The sequence below is a fragment of the Myzus persicae genome, unplaced genomic scaffold, assembly GCF_001856785.1.
Source record: "Myzus persicae strain clone G006 unplaced genomic scaffold, MPER_G0061.0, whole genome shotgun sequence".
In the NCBI taxonomy this organism is placed as follows: domain Eukaryota; kingdom Metazoa; phylum Arthropoda; class Insecta; order Hemiptera; family Aphididae; genus Myzus; species Myzus persicae.
The window spans coordinates 239,362-259,302 of record NW_019103155.1 but is presented as its reverse complement, the minus strand read 5'-3'; the positions used below and the strand labels follow the sequence as shown (position 1 = coordinate 259,302).

The following is a 19,941-nucleotide window of genomic DNA, read 5'->3' as shown; positions in this document are numbered from 1 at the left end:
CGAAAAGTTCTACCGCGTGCACGCCGTCCACTGCTGCGAGCGGGGCGGAAACGGCGACGACGACGACTGCGACGTCGCCCGATCGATATAGAACATGATGAATATAGAAGGCTTAACATACGGTTGGTGGTATTTCAAATTTTGATACTGGTATCATTGGTATTACGGTATTTTCAGTAATTTTCTAAAACATCACACCGAGGATACCTAGGTACATAAAATAAGTAAATAGTAATAATCGGTATTTTTCATGAAAAATTCCAACTTTCAAACAGGGAACATCTTATATCGTTCTATTTTAAAATGTATGTTTGTAATTATATTATTATGATTATATCAATTATAAGTTATAAATGTATTCGTGTATTTTCGGTAATTATGGTGGCAAGGTATATTCGGTAATAACCGAATAACCGAATCACGGTAACCGATATTCAAAAATACCGATAATTTCCGTCAGTCCTAAACCCTAGTAAAATATACTAAAATCATTAAAAAATGTTTCGTCATTTTTTTTTATTATTTTAAACTCTAGTTAGAGAAGTATATAATATACATATTTTACAAATAGATTATTACTAGGAGTTACTCTACACTGATGAGTGAGGAGCCACTTCGTGCCGTAGAGTTGTAAAACTGTAAGATCACTACTTATTTTAAACTTAGTAACAATAAAAAAGAGATAAAAAATAAAAATAGCAAAAAAAACAAAACGTACCTATTTAATTTACAATGATTGAATATAATAATAAAAAATTAATATCTGTTGTAATATAGGTAGGGTAGTACATTTAGAAATAATTATTACCTACCTACTACCTATATATTTAAATGACATTTTTAAATTTATATTTAAAGTATGAATAATTTGAACAAATAAGTAATTCTTTTGGAATCACAGTTCTTAACCAACTTGAAAGTAAGACATAGAAACTTTTTTGCTGCTAATTAATGGTATTGTGAGATTTTTCTTTCTGAAGTTATATTTTTGATTTCTGGTATCAAATAAATTATTTTTGCTAATAAAGTAAATTGTTTGTTTTTTCATTTTTTGTATAATTTGTGAATACCTATCAGGAATCTACTATTAACATTTTAAATAAATCACAAGAATGGAACGTTTTCTGTTTAAGATGATATGTACTAGGATATTTGTCTATTTGACGAGTTATATTTTCAAGTGGTATTACAAATAAATGATTTTGCCAATGCAAAATATGTTATACTATTATACCAATAAAGTTTTTAATTAGTTTTTTTTGTTTTTTGACTATAGTGAAAAAGTGTCCTAATATGGTCTTAGGTTAATTATTTTGTTTGAAAATATGAATATTCAGTGTAAATTTTGATCTATTGTTATGCCAAAGTATTTAATGGAAACGGGTTGAATTAATTTAGGACATGTGAATGTTGGGGTGTTGCAATTTAATTGATTATGTAAGTAATTTCTTTTTTTTGTGGTGTAGTTCTTATGTCACTAGAAGAAATAATACATTTTGATTTTTATAGTAATTTATTTTTGATTTATTAATCGAAAACTACATATTTATTATTAATATATTTCAACTTCACATTTATTCCAAGCTGTATCCCCGTAAGTTAGAGTCAGATACTATTATTATTGTCATTACTCGTCAGCATATGAGTAAATTTTTAAGTCGATATTGAGATTACTTCATTCGACTATACATACATTAATATGTATAAAATTAGTGATAGAACTGTACCTTGAAGGACTCAATTTCATTTACCTATTCTAACTTGTTGTGTTTTTTGTTCCAAGCATGATTTAAAAATGCGTAATGCTAGATGATTTAAAACCATTTGGTAAAAACTGAAAATAGAATGAGATATTACTGTTAAAGGCTATTTAGGTACTTAGGTCTAATTTTATACCAATAGTCTTTTTGCGTTAATCCAAGTTATTATATATTTAATTAGTAAGATGTGCCAATGCATCTGCAGTACCTCCCTACCTACACCAGTAATCCCTTTCTAAAACCATACTATGAAGTAGGAAATATTTTGTTTTCTTCTAGATTAGTAGTTTAAAAGTCTCACTTTAATTGCTTTTTTCAAATATCTCGGTAGGCAAATACATTTAGTAAACTGACTTCGTGAATATCGTGATAATGTGACATCGAAAAGCTAGAAAATTAATTTTTTCAAAAGATTCGTTTCTTGGACCGCTGCATCTCTTTGTTGGCCACAGCATCATCCTTTAGTAGTCCGGGGTATCCTTTAGTCGTCCTCGGCATCGTTTCGTTGGCAGAAACATTATTGAGTTGGCTGCGGCATTAAATGGTTGTCAGCGACATCTTTTCAGAACTATAATTTTACAATAAACGCCCGTATAGAAAATTAAATCCTATAACACTAGAAATATGAATATCCACGACATCCACTACCTACTGCATTACAGTGGAAAAAACACCATCTATAAAAAAGGACAACACAATGGTCACCCCTCTTATTTTTCAACAATACAGTTATTCAAAATCTGATTTTTAAAATTTTTAAATGTACTTTAAGGCTATATTTTCTGTGGAAATATAAACTTCTGTTCTTCAAATGAGAACACCCCTATTCAACTACATATTATACAGCAGATAATTTTTCTGACATTTTTGACGAATCAAAATCAAAATTCGTACTAATAGTTTCTGAGTTATTTGACTTTATGTTTTAAGGATAAAAGGTTCATAGTAAAGTTAAGAGTTTATAAGAAATGATGGCTATGGTGATTTGAAAATTGTAGTAATTAATATTAATGTATCGGTATTCGGTATTATTAGTTTGTAAAAATGGCCCAAGTACAATATAAATACTAGATCCAATTATACGTCTAATTTATATTTATGTAAAACCAGTTCTGAGGACTATTATCCGTAATGCAAACAATTTTATAGAAACTACTCATTCGAATTTTGAATGTGGCTCAAAATTGTCAAAACAAATATCCACTAATTATAATTTAGGTACAGTAAAAGAGAGGTTCTCATCTGAAAAACAGAAGTTTGTATCACCACAGTACACTCCTTAATAGTAGTACAAAAATATTCAAGGATTTGAAAATATGGTCTTTGAATATATTAGGTATTTGAAAATTCTAAAAATCTAAATTTGAATAAATTCGTTATTAAAATAAACAATTGGTGAATCACCCTGTATGCAACTGGTATCTTAATATAGTATTATAAAGTAAATAGCATATACCAATATATATGTATAGTACGACGTCATACATGGTACATTGGTACATCCGCATTATTAGTAGGTAAATATAAGTAATAATATACTTATACCTAATTGTTAATTATTTCACTCATTTAAGTGACTTATGACAGAGTTTTATGTAAAGATTTGGATTTTTATCAACTGCAGGGGCTAAAAACGTTAAGTACATGTTCCAGTGCCCCTCCTCCTCATAGTGACGACGATGATAATATACTTATTACTTATGTATACCTAGGTACCTAATGTATAAAAGTATATGTGGAAAATATTCAATAGTCATGTAGGTATAATACAGGTTTAATTTTTTTTCAACTTCTATAATTTTGTTATCGGATTGACAGGCATGCACATTCAATCAGCGACTAGTGCAATATAGGTCAGGTAGGTAGTAGGTCCTTGGAACCGCTGTTGGATGAAGATCAAACATTGGTGGCTGTGCAACGGATTGATGAGGAAATCTGAATACTAGGTACTGCAAATTATACAATTATTAAAAGTTATTATTTTTTTTAAAACAGATTACTCCTACATAATATAACTATGAACTTATATAAGGGGTTCGCGTACGATGAAATGAAATTGAAAATTTTGGACGGTAGATATCGCGAATTACATTGATAAACATTCAAATTTAAGTAATGTTATAAATTCGGACAGGATTTATAGCCTTTTATTAATTTTATCAAAAAACAAATATCTATAGATTTCCGTTAACTCAAGAAATCTAAATTAAGGGTTGCTTGGGTTGAATATAAATAACTAGTTGCTGACGAATTGAAGTTACCTACCGTGTTATTTTTTCTTATAAACGATAAAACGTTAAGACTTTCTTTGAACACGATCGAGGTATTCAATAAGACCGATTCGTGAAGGATTCCAGACGAAAATTAATAACTCTGATACGATAACGGTCTAACTATAGTGTGGTTATGTGTACTTAATATTTGAAAACACATTATTACAAAATCATTAGAACGAAAACAATAATATTTTAACACATTTAACTATATTTAACTTGAGTCCATTTGAAAGGCACTGATCACTTATAAGTCTGTCTAGATCATCTTGAATTAAGCCAATCTTCATTGAAGACATATTAGCATAAAACTTTAGATCACCAGCTAATAATTTTTAATTACAAAATTTAAAAACAATTACTTACTTCTACGAAAAAGATGGATCATAAGTAATAACAACTTAAATATTGTCGGTATTAATAAAATCAAAATTTTGTAAATGTTTAAATGAAAAAAGTTCAAAGTCGACATATGTATAAGCTACCTACCAATATTCCAATGCAATATTGTCTTATTGATGACAGTTTTTTTTTTCAATTTATATTCTTAATTTCCAAAATTTAATTTCATCATCTACTACTTTTTTTTCCAAGTACCATAAATGAATTGTCTACGTTTGTATGTGTATATGCTATTTAACATTCATAATATTAATCTCGCATCAAACAAAATGATAATTATAATTTTGTATTAGTTTATTTCACACGTATGTATAATACCTGGCGGAGACTGTCGTCGGTCGAAAGGGAATAATATTATAAATTTCGTATGCAATAAAAATAATAATGAAACCTCTATTACTTTATACTAAGGATCGCGATACTCGTAATCAAATGCATCGCAGCTAACGTTATTAATAGCGAATTAGCATGACAGCCTTCGTGTAGGGAGCTCTCCCCTGAGGCGTGTGAAACGCAATGTCAGACCATAGGGAACACAACACACAGGAACACGTCAATTTGGAGTCGGGAAAAAAATCAACGAGGTCGATTTGCTAAACAACCAGGTTCGCATCGCACTAGCCATACCAATAATAATACTAATAACAATAATAATAATATATCTGTTTTAATTTTCTTTTCTCGGATTTTTTTCCATATTTTTTAATAGTAATAATTACAATAGTAAGTATCAAACAAGTTCATAAAAACTAGATACAACATAAATAATATTTATATTGATAATAATAATAATAATAATAATAAAAAAAATATTCAATGGAAAAATTAAATCAAACAAATAAAAAAAAACTAAAAGGCATATAAGAAAAACATCATCACCGTTTATATAAAATCATAGTTAATTTTAACATACATAATTATTTTTATTTTAAAATAAAATACAAGTAGGCTCTACCCCTACACATTATAATTATATACATGCATTCAATAAACAAATCATACAGGTTTTTGGTTTTGAGTTTCGATATATTTTAAAAAAAGAATATTAAAATACTAACATATTGTATAAAATGTATTTTGAGACAAATATAAATACAACATCACCTTAAAAATTTTTTATTTATAATTAAATATTATATTATATTTAACAAAAAAAGGTTATACAGATAAAAATATAGACTTTGATTTCAATTTTTGGAATGAGTGTTTCGGCTTCTGAGCGGTTAAACAAACATTAATCGATCAACAGTAATTTTGTAGTAACTTTTTATCATGTACAATAGTTATCCCGACAAAATTGATAAAAAAAAAATGATAAGATGCACCAGCAAATCAGTTTGTATCAATAACAAAATATCAATATCATTGCTGAATAGGCAGTGAAATGTCCGTAAAAATATGTCAATAAAACAAACAATAAGTTAGCTAAAAATATAGATTTTCTATTATAGATCAATAATAGCCGTTATGATATACTGTATTAATAAATAAAATAAAATATTATGTACAATGTTTTTTTTCTTTAAGATAATAATAAAAAAGAACAAAAATGTTTATTAATAAATAAAAAAAACATTAAAAAATGTAAGATAAGAGTATGACTACCTAGAAAATTATCACAATAATTGAAAATCATTTTTTAGACTTCCATGTATTGTTCACAAAATTTGTCCCTTAGATTTTTCAATTTTGACACAAAAAACTGTTCTAGGATTTCAGCACACTTGTAAAATTGTGATTCACGTGGATTATAATACCTACAGTTGTCGAATACCTTGATCATGTCACGAATAAATTCTGTGAGATTCTTATACTTCTTATCGGTCACATTTTTTCCAATGCAGTTCAAGTCTGTTAAAAAAAAGTAAGTGGTGAAAAAAATTGAATATATGAATATAATAAAATTTGAATAGAGAAGTCTCCTAACCCATAGGCTCCTTAACAACATTGTAATAATCAGGAGCTTCATGAGGATCGACTGGCTCCATGAAAGGCCATGCACTTTTATGCGACTAAAAATAAAAGCATTTTGTATAGAAGGTATAATGTTTAACTGTTGAGTGATTAATTACAAACAATTATAAACAGTAATTACATGTATTTGTTTGATGAGTTTCAATAAGTCGTCGTTGTCTGGTTGGTTCAATGGCTTCAAATTGGCAAAATTGATTTCAGAGTTGGCCATACACCTAGGACAATTATAGTCATCCATTTTATCACCTTCACACTGCAATACACCAACACAGCTGCCGTGGAACCAGTCCTGACATTTATCACAACAAATATAAAATCTAAAATAAAAATAAAAGTTCTCAATAAAAAGTGATTTAAACAACATTTATTAAATTCATTTTAATAGATACAACTTACTGTTGATCATCATATGGTTTTTTACATATACAATAGAGAACTTCGGGATCCTTGGATCGCTTGCATTCTGGACAAAACCATTCAGAAATTCTTTTAGACATTTGCACAGTGATGCCGACACAAGAACCGTGGAACCAGTTGTGACACATATCACATCCAACGTAAAACCTAAGACCAAATACAATTACAACATACTTAATAATAAAACATTGGTCATAGTAGTTATTTACTTTGAACTGTCATAGGGTGTTCGACATAGACACATAATTTTTTCTTTTTTACTCTTTTTTGGGCTAGATTTCTTGGTAGGAGTTAATGGTGATGGCCGTGAATGATTTCGGTTTGGTCCCGGAGGAGAAATCTTCATTGGCCGTCGTCTACCAGGTCCTGAATTACTAGTTTTGGAATTATTATTGGCATGTGGTGTAGTTTGTATGGTGGTTGGTGGACCTGAAGCGTGTTTACGCTTACTGCTACCTTGGGGAGGGGGAGTCACTTGCGCAGGGGCAGGCGTTACTGGAATAGACTTTTCAGTCACATTATTAGAAGTTGTCGTAGAATCAGCTGATGAAACAGTCACGTTAGCAGCTATTTCGTTCTGTAAAACACATCAAACAAATGAAAATAACTTCAGAATAAATAAGACTATGGTCTAGGCAGACATATTACACCATCAAAAATATTTCTTCATCCTACCCAAGGTACTTAGTATACTGCAATCAAATCGAGCAACGACATTTCTGGAATCGGAACTGAGGATCGAAACTCAGGAAATTATGTTTGTCAGGAACTTCGATAAAACCGAATTTCGAGAAAAACATGAATTTAAAATACATACCTGAATATCGATTTGCAATTCCTTTTCCAGAAGCGCCCTCTTTTTTAGTATATCTTTTTTCAATAATTCTTTTTGTTTGAACAAGCTAACCTGGAGTTTTGATTGAAGTTGTTGCATTTTACGTTCATCATCGCCCTGTTTTAGTGTCTGATATAGTTTTGATTGTTCAGGAGATACCAATGACCTATACGTGCAATACAAAATAATTAACAATTAACACAAGTTTAACTAGAATAAAATGTTCAACAGTATAAATAAGAAAAAAATACAAAAATTAGGTAAAATTTGGAATTGAATTACAAAATATTCTAGTGTTTTTATTAATGAAACATAAAAATACCCAGAATTATCACGTTCAGTTGATTTTTTGGGTGGTTCAAATTCTGACAAATTATCAGCTTCATAAGGTCGCTTTCTAGCAGGAGATGCAGGTACTGGTGTCTGCGGTACTGGATCACGCAATTGTTGTTCTTGATATTTTTGCAATTGTAACAGTTTTTCTTGTGTTTCCGGGTTCAAATCTTCATTTTTCAATACATTTTTGATTGCTACAACAGTAATAAATGAATTTAAAAAAAAAACTAAAACAACAACCCAATAAAACTTACATTGACTAATATAGTTTGGAGTCACTACAAATGAGTTTGGGGAATCAATTGGTTCTTCTTTAATTACTGGGATTTTATTCACAGGAGACTTTGATGGCTAAAAAAGTATATTATTAGATTTCAATGATTAAGTTTATTTCAAATAACTATTTCTTTACTGGTTCAATTTTAATTTGAGTTAAGCTTTCTGGAATATTGTTTGGTACAGGAACTGGTGGCTTGAGGGAAGGTTCAATTGGTTTAACTGTAGGTTGGGCTGTGACGGGGGCTACAATTCCAGTTTTTTGCACAGGAGGAAGTTGGGAATCTGGTGGCTGAACAGCAAGGTAAATCTTTGTGGGACCTAAGACTCCTTGAGTACCACTGGATTCTTGAGCTGAAATAATAATTTAAAAAGTTAAACTATAATTCAAATAAATAGTTGTTATATTTAAAATTGTTCACCTTTTAAGAGTTGTTGTTTGACTTGTTGCTGTACAAGTTGCAATTGCTGGGGTGTAAAATCGTTACCTTGCAAACCTTGCAATACTATTTTATTACCATGCGTTTGACTTTGAATTACTTGAGCTGTGATACATTTTATTACAGTACCAGGTGGTTGGTTAGCTAAAAGTAGTTTTTCTTGTTCATCAACTAATGGTATGGGTACAGCCTGTGGAACTACTGGCCTGTGTTGATCCTACAATCAGTGATAAATTAATATTAAAGGGAAATTTAAAATTATATTTAAAAACTTACTGGAACAATTCCAGTTGTTTGAGTAACTCGAGGTGATAGTGGTGGTACAGATTGATGCATTTTTTGTATAGTTTGTTGAGGTCGTACAAACTTAATTGTCTGGCCACCGCTACTGATTAAGTTGGCAGAAGTACCTAATTAATCAAAAATAATGATGGATATGTTTTAAGCCGTTAGTCTTAGGATGATTTGCACGTCTGTATATGTAATCTCCGTTGTTCAAACGTTCACAAGCAAAATTGTTGTTTATTAGTTCCAATTTTTTTGTTGATATTTGTAAGAGCAATCTGTCAGACTTAATTTATTTGATAAATACTAAACAAATCTGTTATTTGGATGTTTAAATTTCTCATATCTTGCTTTAAATTTTAAATATAAAATAAAACAGATAAGGTTCTAACACTAAAAATAGATTAATTCATTTTAATATTTAAACTAACACTAAATACAAAATTGGAAATGTAAAATTGAACACAAAACTTATAGTTGTACGTTTTTAAAACAAACAACATTTACGAGTGTGGCATTCCTCAAAATGTATAAGCTTACCAGTATTTGGCCGTAATATAACTTGTTGGCCATTGATAGTGGCTATAGTGGCTTTAGTTGGATTAATATGCTGCACAATCATTTGTTGACCTTGTGAAACATTTACTAACTGTCCACCAGAAACTACCATCTGTAAGACATACAAATTATTAATTTTCATTGTATTTATTATATGCCATCATTCATATAGAAAAATATATTTCAATATTAATTCAATAATAATTTAAATATGTATATTGTATTTTGTTAGTTTAATATGTATAATACAAAGATCATTACTTGAGATGTTTGAGGTTTCATAACTTGTTGAATAGGCTGTGATCCTCGGTTCAAAATAATTGTCTGTAAATATACATAATATTTAACACTTTAACTTTAGATAAACATACAACATAATCAGCGTATAAGACTTTCATGCAAACAAAACACAAGCATATCACATATTAAAACCTTACTTGAGTGCCAGCTTTTTGAAAATTATTATTATTTGCCAATAATGTATTTTTTCCTATTTGCACAGTCCGAGATGGGCTAGGATTTATGTAACTGGTAACATGCAATTTTCCATCGGGTAATTGAATAAGTTGTTGTCCTATATTTGTTAAATAATACAATATTAATATATTAATTTTAATCAAGTAATGATCATTTATACCTGGTAAAAGACCTTTGAATTGTAATTTTCCATCTTCACCTTTAATACATTGCAGTTTTTGTTGGGTAACATTATTTGCTAAATAAAAAATAATAAATAATAATTATTATTTAGTATTTAAATCTTAAATGCATATTTACTCAAACTTACAAGTGACTATTTGAGAGTTAGTTGACTGAATCTTCATTGAGTTTTGATTCATCACATTAGTGTCAGTGATAATTGTTTTTGGTGTAGTCACAAGTCTGGTCTTACCGTCTGGACCTATATTATCAAAACAGAATTTTATATAAATACAATTTTGTACTCACTTGTTAATACAGCAACCATAATAGGTAATACAAATAATAAATAATACATACATTTAGTCATGAATATGCGACGAGTTGATGGAGTGGTAGTAGTAATAGGGGGTTTGGGGGCAACTCTTGGGGAAGATTGAAGTAAAGTAGGACTTTGAGCCAAAGGCTTATTATTCGGCATCAACCTTAGTCTTCCACCTTCGCCTGTACAAATAACGATAATTTACATTTACTTTAATCAATTAGTAAGGGATAATTTGTGAAAGACTGATTTACCAGCAATCAATACATGAAAATAATAGTTATTGATGCATCATAATATAATATTATATTGTAATATACATAGTTAAGTAAAGTATTTATAGTAATCAAACAAATAAGTAATTAAACTAATGTTAATATATAAATGTACAATACCGTTTTTACAACTAATAAAATTATATTTAATTGCTTTTTAAGAATTTTTACCAGAATATGTTAAATAGTCTTACCAGGTACAAGTTTCATACGTTGCGTCGAACTACTAGTCACTGGACTTTGTGAGTCCATGCTCAGTTTCTTATTTGAAGAGTTGTTATCATTATTTACTGATGTTCTTTTATAAGCAATTCTTTGGGCTCTGAGAGACTGTTCTAATTGCTCTTTGATATGATCCGTTGTATCTGAGTTTTGTGTACGGAGCTTATCGTTTAAATTTCGATTATGAGAAGAATCGTTATGCAACAATTTATTAGCAAAGGCTGAAGACGCACGTGTTTTCATAGCTTGTTGCATTTGCATTTCACGTTCCACTCTGTAGAAAATTAAAATTAATTACTTAGTAAACTAGAAAAATGATAATGAACTACACTGAGACATACCTTTCATGGAACTGTTTGATTTCTACCAGCTCTAATTTACTTTCATCAACCCACACTTCAGATACCTGTGGTGCGGTATTCCTTGGAGCTTCCTCCCTCTTACGTTTTCTTAAGCCACTTCGTATGGGTGTCACCTCTGAAATTTTTTATAAAAATGTATTAAATGTCCATACTTAATACGGCACTCACTTACCCCTGACTTGTTTTGGTATATCTAATGGTATTACAACTTTGCGTATTAAATATTCAGTGTGTTCGTTGAATTGGCCCGAAGTACGACACTCTAAAGTTTCTGTAGTAACTAATTCAGTTTCAGTAGTTACTTCTCGTTTGCTAGCCAAGTGAGCTGTTTTAGCAGTTAATTCATCCCATCTCAAGCATGCCCATAAAATTCTTAATTGTAACGCAGCAGCTGATATGGTGTTAAACATGATTGTTCTGTAAAGCCAGCATGTTTTAAAATATGGTCTTGGGCAAGGATATGGCCATATTGAATTATTGGTCTGAAAAATAGATAAAAGTAATCAGTGACTAAAAATTTAAAAAAAATATCAACAATTACCTTGCTATTAGGATTGAAACCATTAACAATATCATGCCCACCATGTCTAGCTAACTTTCGAAGCTCGTGTTTTGGTAATACTAATAAACTGCAACGTTTACTACGCGTATAAAATCGTGAAGTAGGAGGGTACTTAATTTTCTCTGTTTTCTTTTTAACAGGAACATTATTACTCAAGAGTTTTTTCAAATAAATCTATATTGAACAAAATAATTAAATAATCAAGTTGATAAAGTAAATAACATTTATTAATGGCTGATCAAATCTTGGTTTAATTTAACCTTTTTACGCGTATCGTCTGTAGAATAAACACGCCCATCATCTATACAATCTACTAGAACACCTTCTCGTTTAGCACCACCTCTTTTTCTTGCGGGCTTCAAAACACTTAATCTAACAAAACAAGTTTATTAGTAAACAACTACAAATATTATGTTTCAATGTTCACATACCCAGTAGTAGGACTGCAGCTGATGACATCAACTTTCACATTTTGTTCATCTTCATTTTCTGTTTTTATATCTTTTTGCTTGGTGTTACTCTCTGTCTTTATGTCATTGTTTACTTGAACTATCTGTTCACTTTTAACTAAATTATCTTCTTTTTTAACTTCAGTTTTTATTTGAACTGGTTCAACTGGAGTATTATCAGTCTTTTCGGTCTTTATATTTAATACACCCGGGTCTTTAGGCATTGATGCTTTTAATTCTGTGAATTAAAATATATATAACAAATATATCACTAATTACTAATCATATACTCAATTCCCAATGAGAACAGTACAGGAGAGCAACAACTTTTGCTTGAAAATGGTTAGACACTATTCGCGCTATAATAGTATTAGCACATTAAGTTCTGTTGTGTGACGAAACCACACCCATGCACACAACTTGAGGGGCACAATACTGATCTCATTAAGAATAGAGTATAATATCTATAATGAATACTCACCGGTTAGTTCTGATTTCAAAATGTTCATTTTTCGTAGTAATGATAGAAGTTCATTTCGTACATCCACATGTCTGATACAAAGTGGACTATAACATGAGGCAACCATACTAGATTTGTTAGCTGCTCGGCAGCTACTATTATAGCATATCATGTGTTCAGACATAGTATTGAACGATAAATAATGCTGTTTGAGTTGAATTACACGTTTTTGTAAAGTATTCAACATATAAGATTTTTCTCTCATTTTGGTGATAGTTTCGGTAGACGCTTGAGGAGAAGCACTTGGAGGTGTACTATTTACAGCCTAGAAATAAGTTACATTAAAGTAAAAATAATACCCAGAGATAACTCATACAAGGAAATCTAAATGAAATACATATCTCAGTTGTTACTACTGAAAAGCAGAAAAAATCATGAAACTGGATTACTAGTAGCTTAAATTATACTCTCTTAAATGGATTAACTTCTATACAAATTGCCGATGATACTACTATCAATAAATTTGGGATATAAGAAACTATAACTTATTAAGGGTTTACATAATTATATGCTAATTTTAAACTATATTATGTAGTATTTTTTTGATGTATGAAAAAATATTGGAAGTAAGCTAGTTTTCACTCCTTCATTTCTTTAATTTTAATATTAATATTTAAATATTTACTTCTGGAGTTGGTTTTGGAGTGATGGCATTTTTTGTCATAATTGATCTTTCTTCAGCTAATTTTAATTGCATTCGTCTTGGCAATAACATGTCAGTTTTACATTTTTTAGCAACTTTAGGATACATTATACGACTAGAAGAACATAGTGTACTACTAATATTGATGTTTTCATCAAGTTTGTCAATGGGTGAAAGAATTTTCATATTTATAAAATCAATATCTGAAATAAGAGACATAATTATAAAACAAAGTCTTCAGTAATCTTTTCATTCAAAAGGATTTTTACCCGAAACATTATCTAAATGTATGACACTTTGGTCATCAGGTATTTCACTTGACACTTCTGAGTCAAATGTACATTCTTTTAATATCATCGAGTCATATAGTGTTTCGGTGATAGAAAATGTTCGCACTCCTTTATCATCTAAATAAAAATAAATTGTGTTATTCAGATTAAACTAAAACGGTCAGTTAGGGTTACATAAGCTTTCAAAACCTCAAAATCCTAGAACCTATATTTTTTGTTTATTTTTTAGGCAACAAGCTATTCCAATGTTGCTAATTATTGTAGTTATTTACCTTTGCCTTGAAAAATTCTTTTGGCAGGTCCAGCTGCTAAGCCCTGTTTTGAGGAATCAGCCAATTTATAGTCTCTGGTTTTTGATAGCCACTGCCATCCCCATTGACCATGAATTCTATATTCTTCTCCTTTTTGTTTGTGAACCTTACATACAAATTACTTAGCAAAACGCCCAAAATTAAGTTAATTACATTATTACTCACTTGATGTTTTAAACCTAGAGTGTACTTGACAAAATGTATGGTCAATCTATTACGCTCATCTTCTTCAGCATCTTTATCTTTTTTATCTTTTTTGTCTGTTTTTTTCTTTTCTTCCCGTTCCGCATGAGTGATACGATAAATTTTTACATGCCCTGAATCAATAACATTAAATTAATGAGTATAAAGCCAAGATTGAAAATATAAATAAACACGAATACAGAATAAATATGTTTACCGAGTTGTTCGTGCCAAACTGGTGCATAAACAACTGGTTTAATGCAAGACATTAAAACAACCATAACTCTAGCGAAATCTTTGGGAGTAGAACACGAGTTAACTTGATTTAACCAAGGTTTGCGCAACACTGACCAATTGATATGCATCAATGAGGATGGTAATAAATTGTCTAATGAAATAATAGTTTGTTTGACAGTACTTATCAGTGTTGACCGAGCGCCTAAAATACCATACAAATAAAGAAATAAGCACAGGAATAATCAAATATGTTTTATCAATCGAGTATCATACCAAATACTTGTCCACACCACTTGTATTCACCAGGTCCTGTAAGTGAAAACTTGTGAGACATATATCGCTTTTTGTCGCGTTCTTCATTCTTTTGAATCTTATTTAATGCAGTTGGATTTGAACTGTATTGATTTACATATGTCTTGAAGCTATTATCCATGCCAAGTTTGTACAAATAGGTACCAGCTGCTATATGTTGAGCTTTAAATCGAGTTACCCTAGCTCCTAAGTTGTCTAAGTATGAATGAACCGGAGAAGGTTTTTCAACCACAGGTGGTTTTTTGGTCTGTTCTGGTGTTTGACGTTGAGCTGGTTTTAGGCGTAATGATCTGTTACGAGTGCTCCCTAAAGAAAAAAACAATATTTTTAAATTGAATTATTTGAATCGACTTAAACAAAATTAATTTCAACTTACTTAAACTATGATTATGTTCACTATCATCAACATCTATCAAATTATCATCATTTTTCAAGTCACCACTCCCACCTTCATTTTCTAAACATGCATTTTATAAGAATAAAACAATATTTAATATATTTCATATTTTAGTATACAAATAGTAGTACATACCATTTTTGTCTACTGATACTTCATTTGAATGTTCTTGTTTACTGTCATTGTTTGACTCATTATCGCCCTTCACATTTTCATTTCCTTCTTCAATGTTACTATCATTTTTACTCATTTCTGTATCTTTTTTCTTTTGCATCTCTTCTCGCATGCCTATTATATAACCTATAATATACAGATATAAATTATTATCAGTCGGTCATATTATTTTTGTTTTTCATTGAAGTATAAAATATTTAGTAATAATGAAACTGAGAATACTGAAAACAATGGTTTATTTATTTATTTAAGTGGTTCTGTCAGTAAAATAATCGTATATCTTTTCTAAAATGTAATTGAGGCAAGTCTACAAATATGAATTTCAGACTTAGGTATGAATGACAAAACACTCATATTTTAAATGTTTTTACTTGTGTATATCAAAGGCAGATATTCATACTTAAAAAAAAATATCGATATTTCCTTACTTAGGACCAAATTGTTAAGTTACGTATTATTATTTATTGTTTATGGGTGTTAAAATTATCCCCATCATATAAGTATTCCTAAGGTATATTTTCATTATTCTGACCGAATGCAGTGAGTTATAACAAGAAAAAATCACTAACCCTCAGAACTCAGAATAATTGATTTCTACTGATATACTTTTGAATTTCTTATATATCATGAATGGCGGAAAAAAAGCTTTTAGCAAATTATCTGACTCACTTACTCTTTTGAAACATTTAAATATGTTTCAATAAATTGGGGTTATAAACATATTAAAGATGTTGAATATTTTTCTAAAACTGAGTTTATTAATTATTATTACAGTATAATTTGATTTTGGATTATAACTTTAACAGACATTGGTGCTCAGACAAATAAAGATAGAAACAATTGGAATATACCAAATTATTGAATTATTATGAATTCTCAATGTAAAAATAATATTACCTTATTATTTAAGTATGAACTTTCTACTTTTGGTTTCCATAATATAACTTTTAAGATAAAAACTTCAAAACGCATTGTTTCTATTGTTTAAGATAATTTGATTAATGTATCATATGAAAATATAATGGTTAATATTAGGTAAATTGTTGTATTATTTGCTCTGTGAATATATTATATTATCTTACCAATTAAATTAGCTAAAAGATTTGCAAGAGGATTTACATTTAGACCCAGTACTTGAATTCCAGCCCTTATAAAAAAAATATTTATGTACCCTTCTTAATTATATCCTAATCAATAAAACATTTAAATATTTAAGTATGCACATTATTTTTGGTACTAGTATAGTATGGTACCTAAAAAAAAACACTTTAAGCGTGCTTACCATATTATACCTACTGATTAATAAAAATGATTGAACTTAAATGTACTTAATGTATTGCTGATCATCATTGTCAAGGATTTTATAACATACAATTATTGTTAATTCGTTTTTAAGCCATCCCAGAGAACTTCAAATAAATATTCATGTTGTGTTTTAAAAGACCGTCACAATTTTTATTTTAGTTGGCGGTCCAACAAATCTGATGCTTAATACAAATTGGTAGAAGAACACAACATGGACTAAAATAATGTAGGTAATATCTAAAAGTAATTAATTAAGGGTCTTGACAAATATATACCAGTTATTGAGATGGTCATTATAGTATTAGTATAATAAAGCATAGCTGCTATGTTGTTTATCCTAATATTACAAGTAACAGGTATTTTCCCATGATAAAATCAAATAAAAATATAGAATATCTATAAAAGTAAGTACTTCATATTTTCTGATAGGTAGCATACTACATTTTTTTTTTACACATTATCATCCTTTTTTTAATTTTTTCAAAATTCAAGTACTGCTTAGATCTAAGCTTGTACATTTTTTAAAAATATTTCTTTGATGCAGTTAACTTTTATTATGAAGAAGATTCTAACTACTCACTGTTTTCTACATCCAAAAATGTTTTTCTATTTGATGGTCGATACTGTAAGGTTAGGTCCATAGTTATTTTCATTTGTCGATTAATTTCCTCTTTGACTTTTTCTATTTCGTTGAAAAGAGCAGATTCCATTTCACGATCCAAAGAGTCTAATAATAAGCCTAGCTGCTCTTCTGTTGTATAATACCAACATTCACCAGTCTCTTCATTTTCACTATATTACAAGACAAATAATGTTAGTAGACATAATATCAATAATGTTAGTACACTTACATGAAAATTCGTCTAACGAGAAACCAATATTTACGACCATGCCGATCATATGCTAAGTGGTCCTGGCGGGATGATAAACCAGATTTCTCATCGTCAGGGATACAATCAGATACTCCAATGACTTTATGCTCTTTGCACAAATTACACTGCCAATCTTCTGTAGGAACATCATGTAAAGGAGGCTCAGCACATTCTAAATGAAACACAGCTGGACATGTCTCACAACATAAGAGGTCTCCCACTTTATGGCACACTCGACAATGATCATCATATTGAAAACTGTGGCCTATACAATTATTTGTATGATTAATTTTTAAAGTTTTTGATAATCCATTTATATATTAATAAGTACCTTCATGAATAAAATCTTCTCGAATAAGAGTAGAGGTTAAAAATTGATCAGTTAAAAACTGCAGTACAGATAATCTATTTTTGATATTTGTAAATGGATATTCATCGCCATTATTAAATACTTTTAGAACTAGTGGATCAAATGATTTATCAGACTCGATATATTCTCGTAATACTTCAGGCCACGTAATAGTATCCATAAAATATAATACACTATTGATACTATCTTTTTGATCAACAGCACCATAATGAGTCTGCTGTAAATCTTCTTCCCGCAATATTGCTTTCAGCAACATTATATGAACCTCTGCCAACAGGTAGCTTTGCTCTTCATAAACAAGAGCTGCGCAAAAATCTTCAAATCGAAACGGTGACAATCGCACCTATAACAAAAAATGTTTAAAAACAACTTGGAATGGAAAAAAAACTACCTTGTATCTAAATGCAATATACCTGGCTTTTAAACCGTCTCAACACTTCATAGACACTCAATGCTTGCATGATGTGTTCAGTAGGCACTAGGAGATCTTCTGAGGATTTGGGTAACTCCAATTTGGGTATTTCTTCACCCCTGAGCCATAGCGGCTCAGGACTGGGATTCCTGATGTAGGAGACATTACTTTTACGTGCACGACTGGCAACAGAAAAGCCGGAGACAGAGAAATCACTGTCACTAACATCATCAACAGCGTCTTCAACATTAGTGTCAGACTGTTCACTCTCGGACGGCTCTTCGCTCTTTTCAGACTCATCAAAGTCAGAACCGTAATGGTAATCTTGACTTTTGTCGACAGTGGCCTTTTTAGTTTTCTTCTTCTTGCTGGTCGACGGACGCGGTGCCCTAGGTTTTGGCACAGCTGGCGTCTTAGGTGTCTTGGCCTTCTGGTTGGAACGCCGTGTGTTACGCGATGGAGTTTCGACAACCACTGCGGTGCGAGCTCCAACCGACGCCGGAGCGCTGCGTCTCGAAGCTACAGACCGGCCAGGTGTAGGAGATTGGACAACATCCACAGTCTCGAGGTTCTGAAGATACTTTGGTTTTTTCAGCAAGTGCATCTGAAACTTGGGCTTGTCTGAGCCCGGGGTTTTCGGAGGACGGCCCCTGCGCTTAGGTCTGCCGGACATGGTCTGGGTCGTTATCACCACAACAACAACAACCACTACTGGCGACCGTTATTCGGCGGCGGATGTAAACCGACGATAACCGAACCGTCGAATAAAAAAAATAATATGGTCAGGGCAGTTCGCCGCGACACACGGCACCCCGAGGACGAACCGCACAGCGAAGATCACCGCGATTGTCTTGCAGCAGGATTATACCGATTACCAAGTACCAACAGGCAACAACGATGGAAATGATAGGTGGACGGTGTTGTGATATTGTTGTGCCCGCGATCCGTGGACACAAAAATCGCGCGCACACGCACAGCTGTGTCGTAGTCGCGGGTAGGCCTGCAGTGCGTGTGCGACGTCGGTGAGCGCGCGAAAAAAAAAACGGACGTTAACGGGCCAACGGCGGGTGCCGAGACGCGGTCAGGTGACCTTCGTGGGGCTCCGAACTCGACGCACTCGTTCGCATCGCAAATTACCGTGTTACGTAGTGCCGTAACGAAAACACTATTATCACACACTGCAGTCGTGTGGTCGGCCGCGGCGGTTCGCTTCGCTTGCAAGTCGCTGTCGTGGTCAGGCAGTCGCCTGGCGGGCACGCGCTGTCAAGCAACCGTTCGTAAACAAAACAAAACGACACGACGGGAAGAAAAAACGAAACAAAAATAAAAGAAAAAACGGGCACGGAATACTAAATAACAATAATAGTAATAGTCATAGCAATAATAACGTCGTTGTACTGTTGTATGTTCTTCGGTCGTGTTGTCTCACTCACTCCCGTCGCCTGGAGACCGTGTTGCTGTGAGAGACAGACATGGCGGTGCGGGTGAAATACGACGCGTCCCGCGACCTCCCCCATTCAGCACGTTT

At 31.4% G+C, this 19,941-nt stretch overlaps 1 protein-coding gene across 3 annotated transcripts; it reads right to left on the bottom strand.

Moving 5' to 3' along the window:
• Window positions 1–5,294: 5,294 nt before the first annotated feature.
• LOC111033880 (nucleosome-remodeling factor subunit NURF301-like) lies at window positions 5,295–19,086 on the bottom strand. Of its 3 annotated transcripts, none has more exons than XM_022314818.1 (36): window positions 18,415–19,086; window positions 17,963–18,344; window positions 17,611–17,896; window positions 17,340–17,551; window positions 15,416–15,580; window positions 15,260–15,340; window positions 14,845–15,189; window positions 14,552–14,773; window positions 14,317–14,468; window positions 14,113–14,257; window positions 13,820–13,957; window positions 13,533–13,753; window positions 12,869–13,172; window positions 12,370–12,625; window positions 12,199–12,310; window positions 11,918–12,112; window positions 11,549–11,858; window positions 11,356–11,491; window positions 10,987–11,288; window positions 10,556–10,699; window positions 10,344–10,457; window positions 10,194–10,271; window positions 9,994–10,130; window positions 9,818–9,880; window positions 9,539–9,668; window positions 8,990–9,123; window positions 8,696–8,930; window positions 8,410–8,627; window positions 8,252–8,348; window positions 7,984–8,191; window positions 7,644–7,827; window positions 7,036–7,403; window positions 6,806–6,973; window positions 6,531–6,726; window positions 6,363–6,447; window positions 5,295–6,286 (listed from the first exon to the last, which is right to left on the bottom strand). In XM_022314818.1, the coding sequence occupies exons 1-36, from the start codon at window positions 19,084–19,086 to the stop codon at window positions 6,075–6,077; spliced, it is 7,407 nt and encodes a 2,468-aa protein (XP_022170510.1). In that variant the 3' UTR covers window positions 5,295–6,074. The 3 variants fall into 3 exon arrangements, with proteins under 3 accessions (XP_022170510.1, XP_022170511.1, XP_022170512.1); XM_022314819.1 differs by having other exon boundaries at window positions 7,734–7,827; XM_022314820.1 differs by lacking the exon at window positions 6,363–6,447 and having other exon boundaries at window positions 6,170–6,286.
• Window positions 19,087–19,941: the final 855 nt, after the last annotated feature.

Coding starts and splice junctions, on each gene's coding strand:
- LOC111033880 (XM_022314818.1), bottom strand. CDS start 19,086: ATGTCCGGCAGACCTAAGCGCAGGGGCCGTCCTCCGAAAACCCCGGGC. Junction 11,289..11,355: donor ATCAAACAGTTCCATGAAAG/GTATGTCTCAGT, acceptor AATTTTCTACAG/AGTGGAACGTGAAATGCAAA. Junction 6,974..7,035: donor ACACCCTATGACAGTTCAAA/GTAAATAACTAC, acceptor ATTTGGTCTTAG/GTTTTACGTTGGATGTGATA.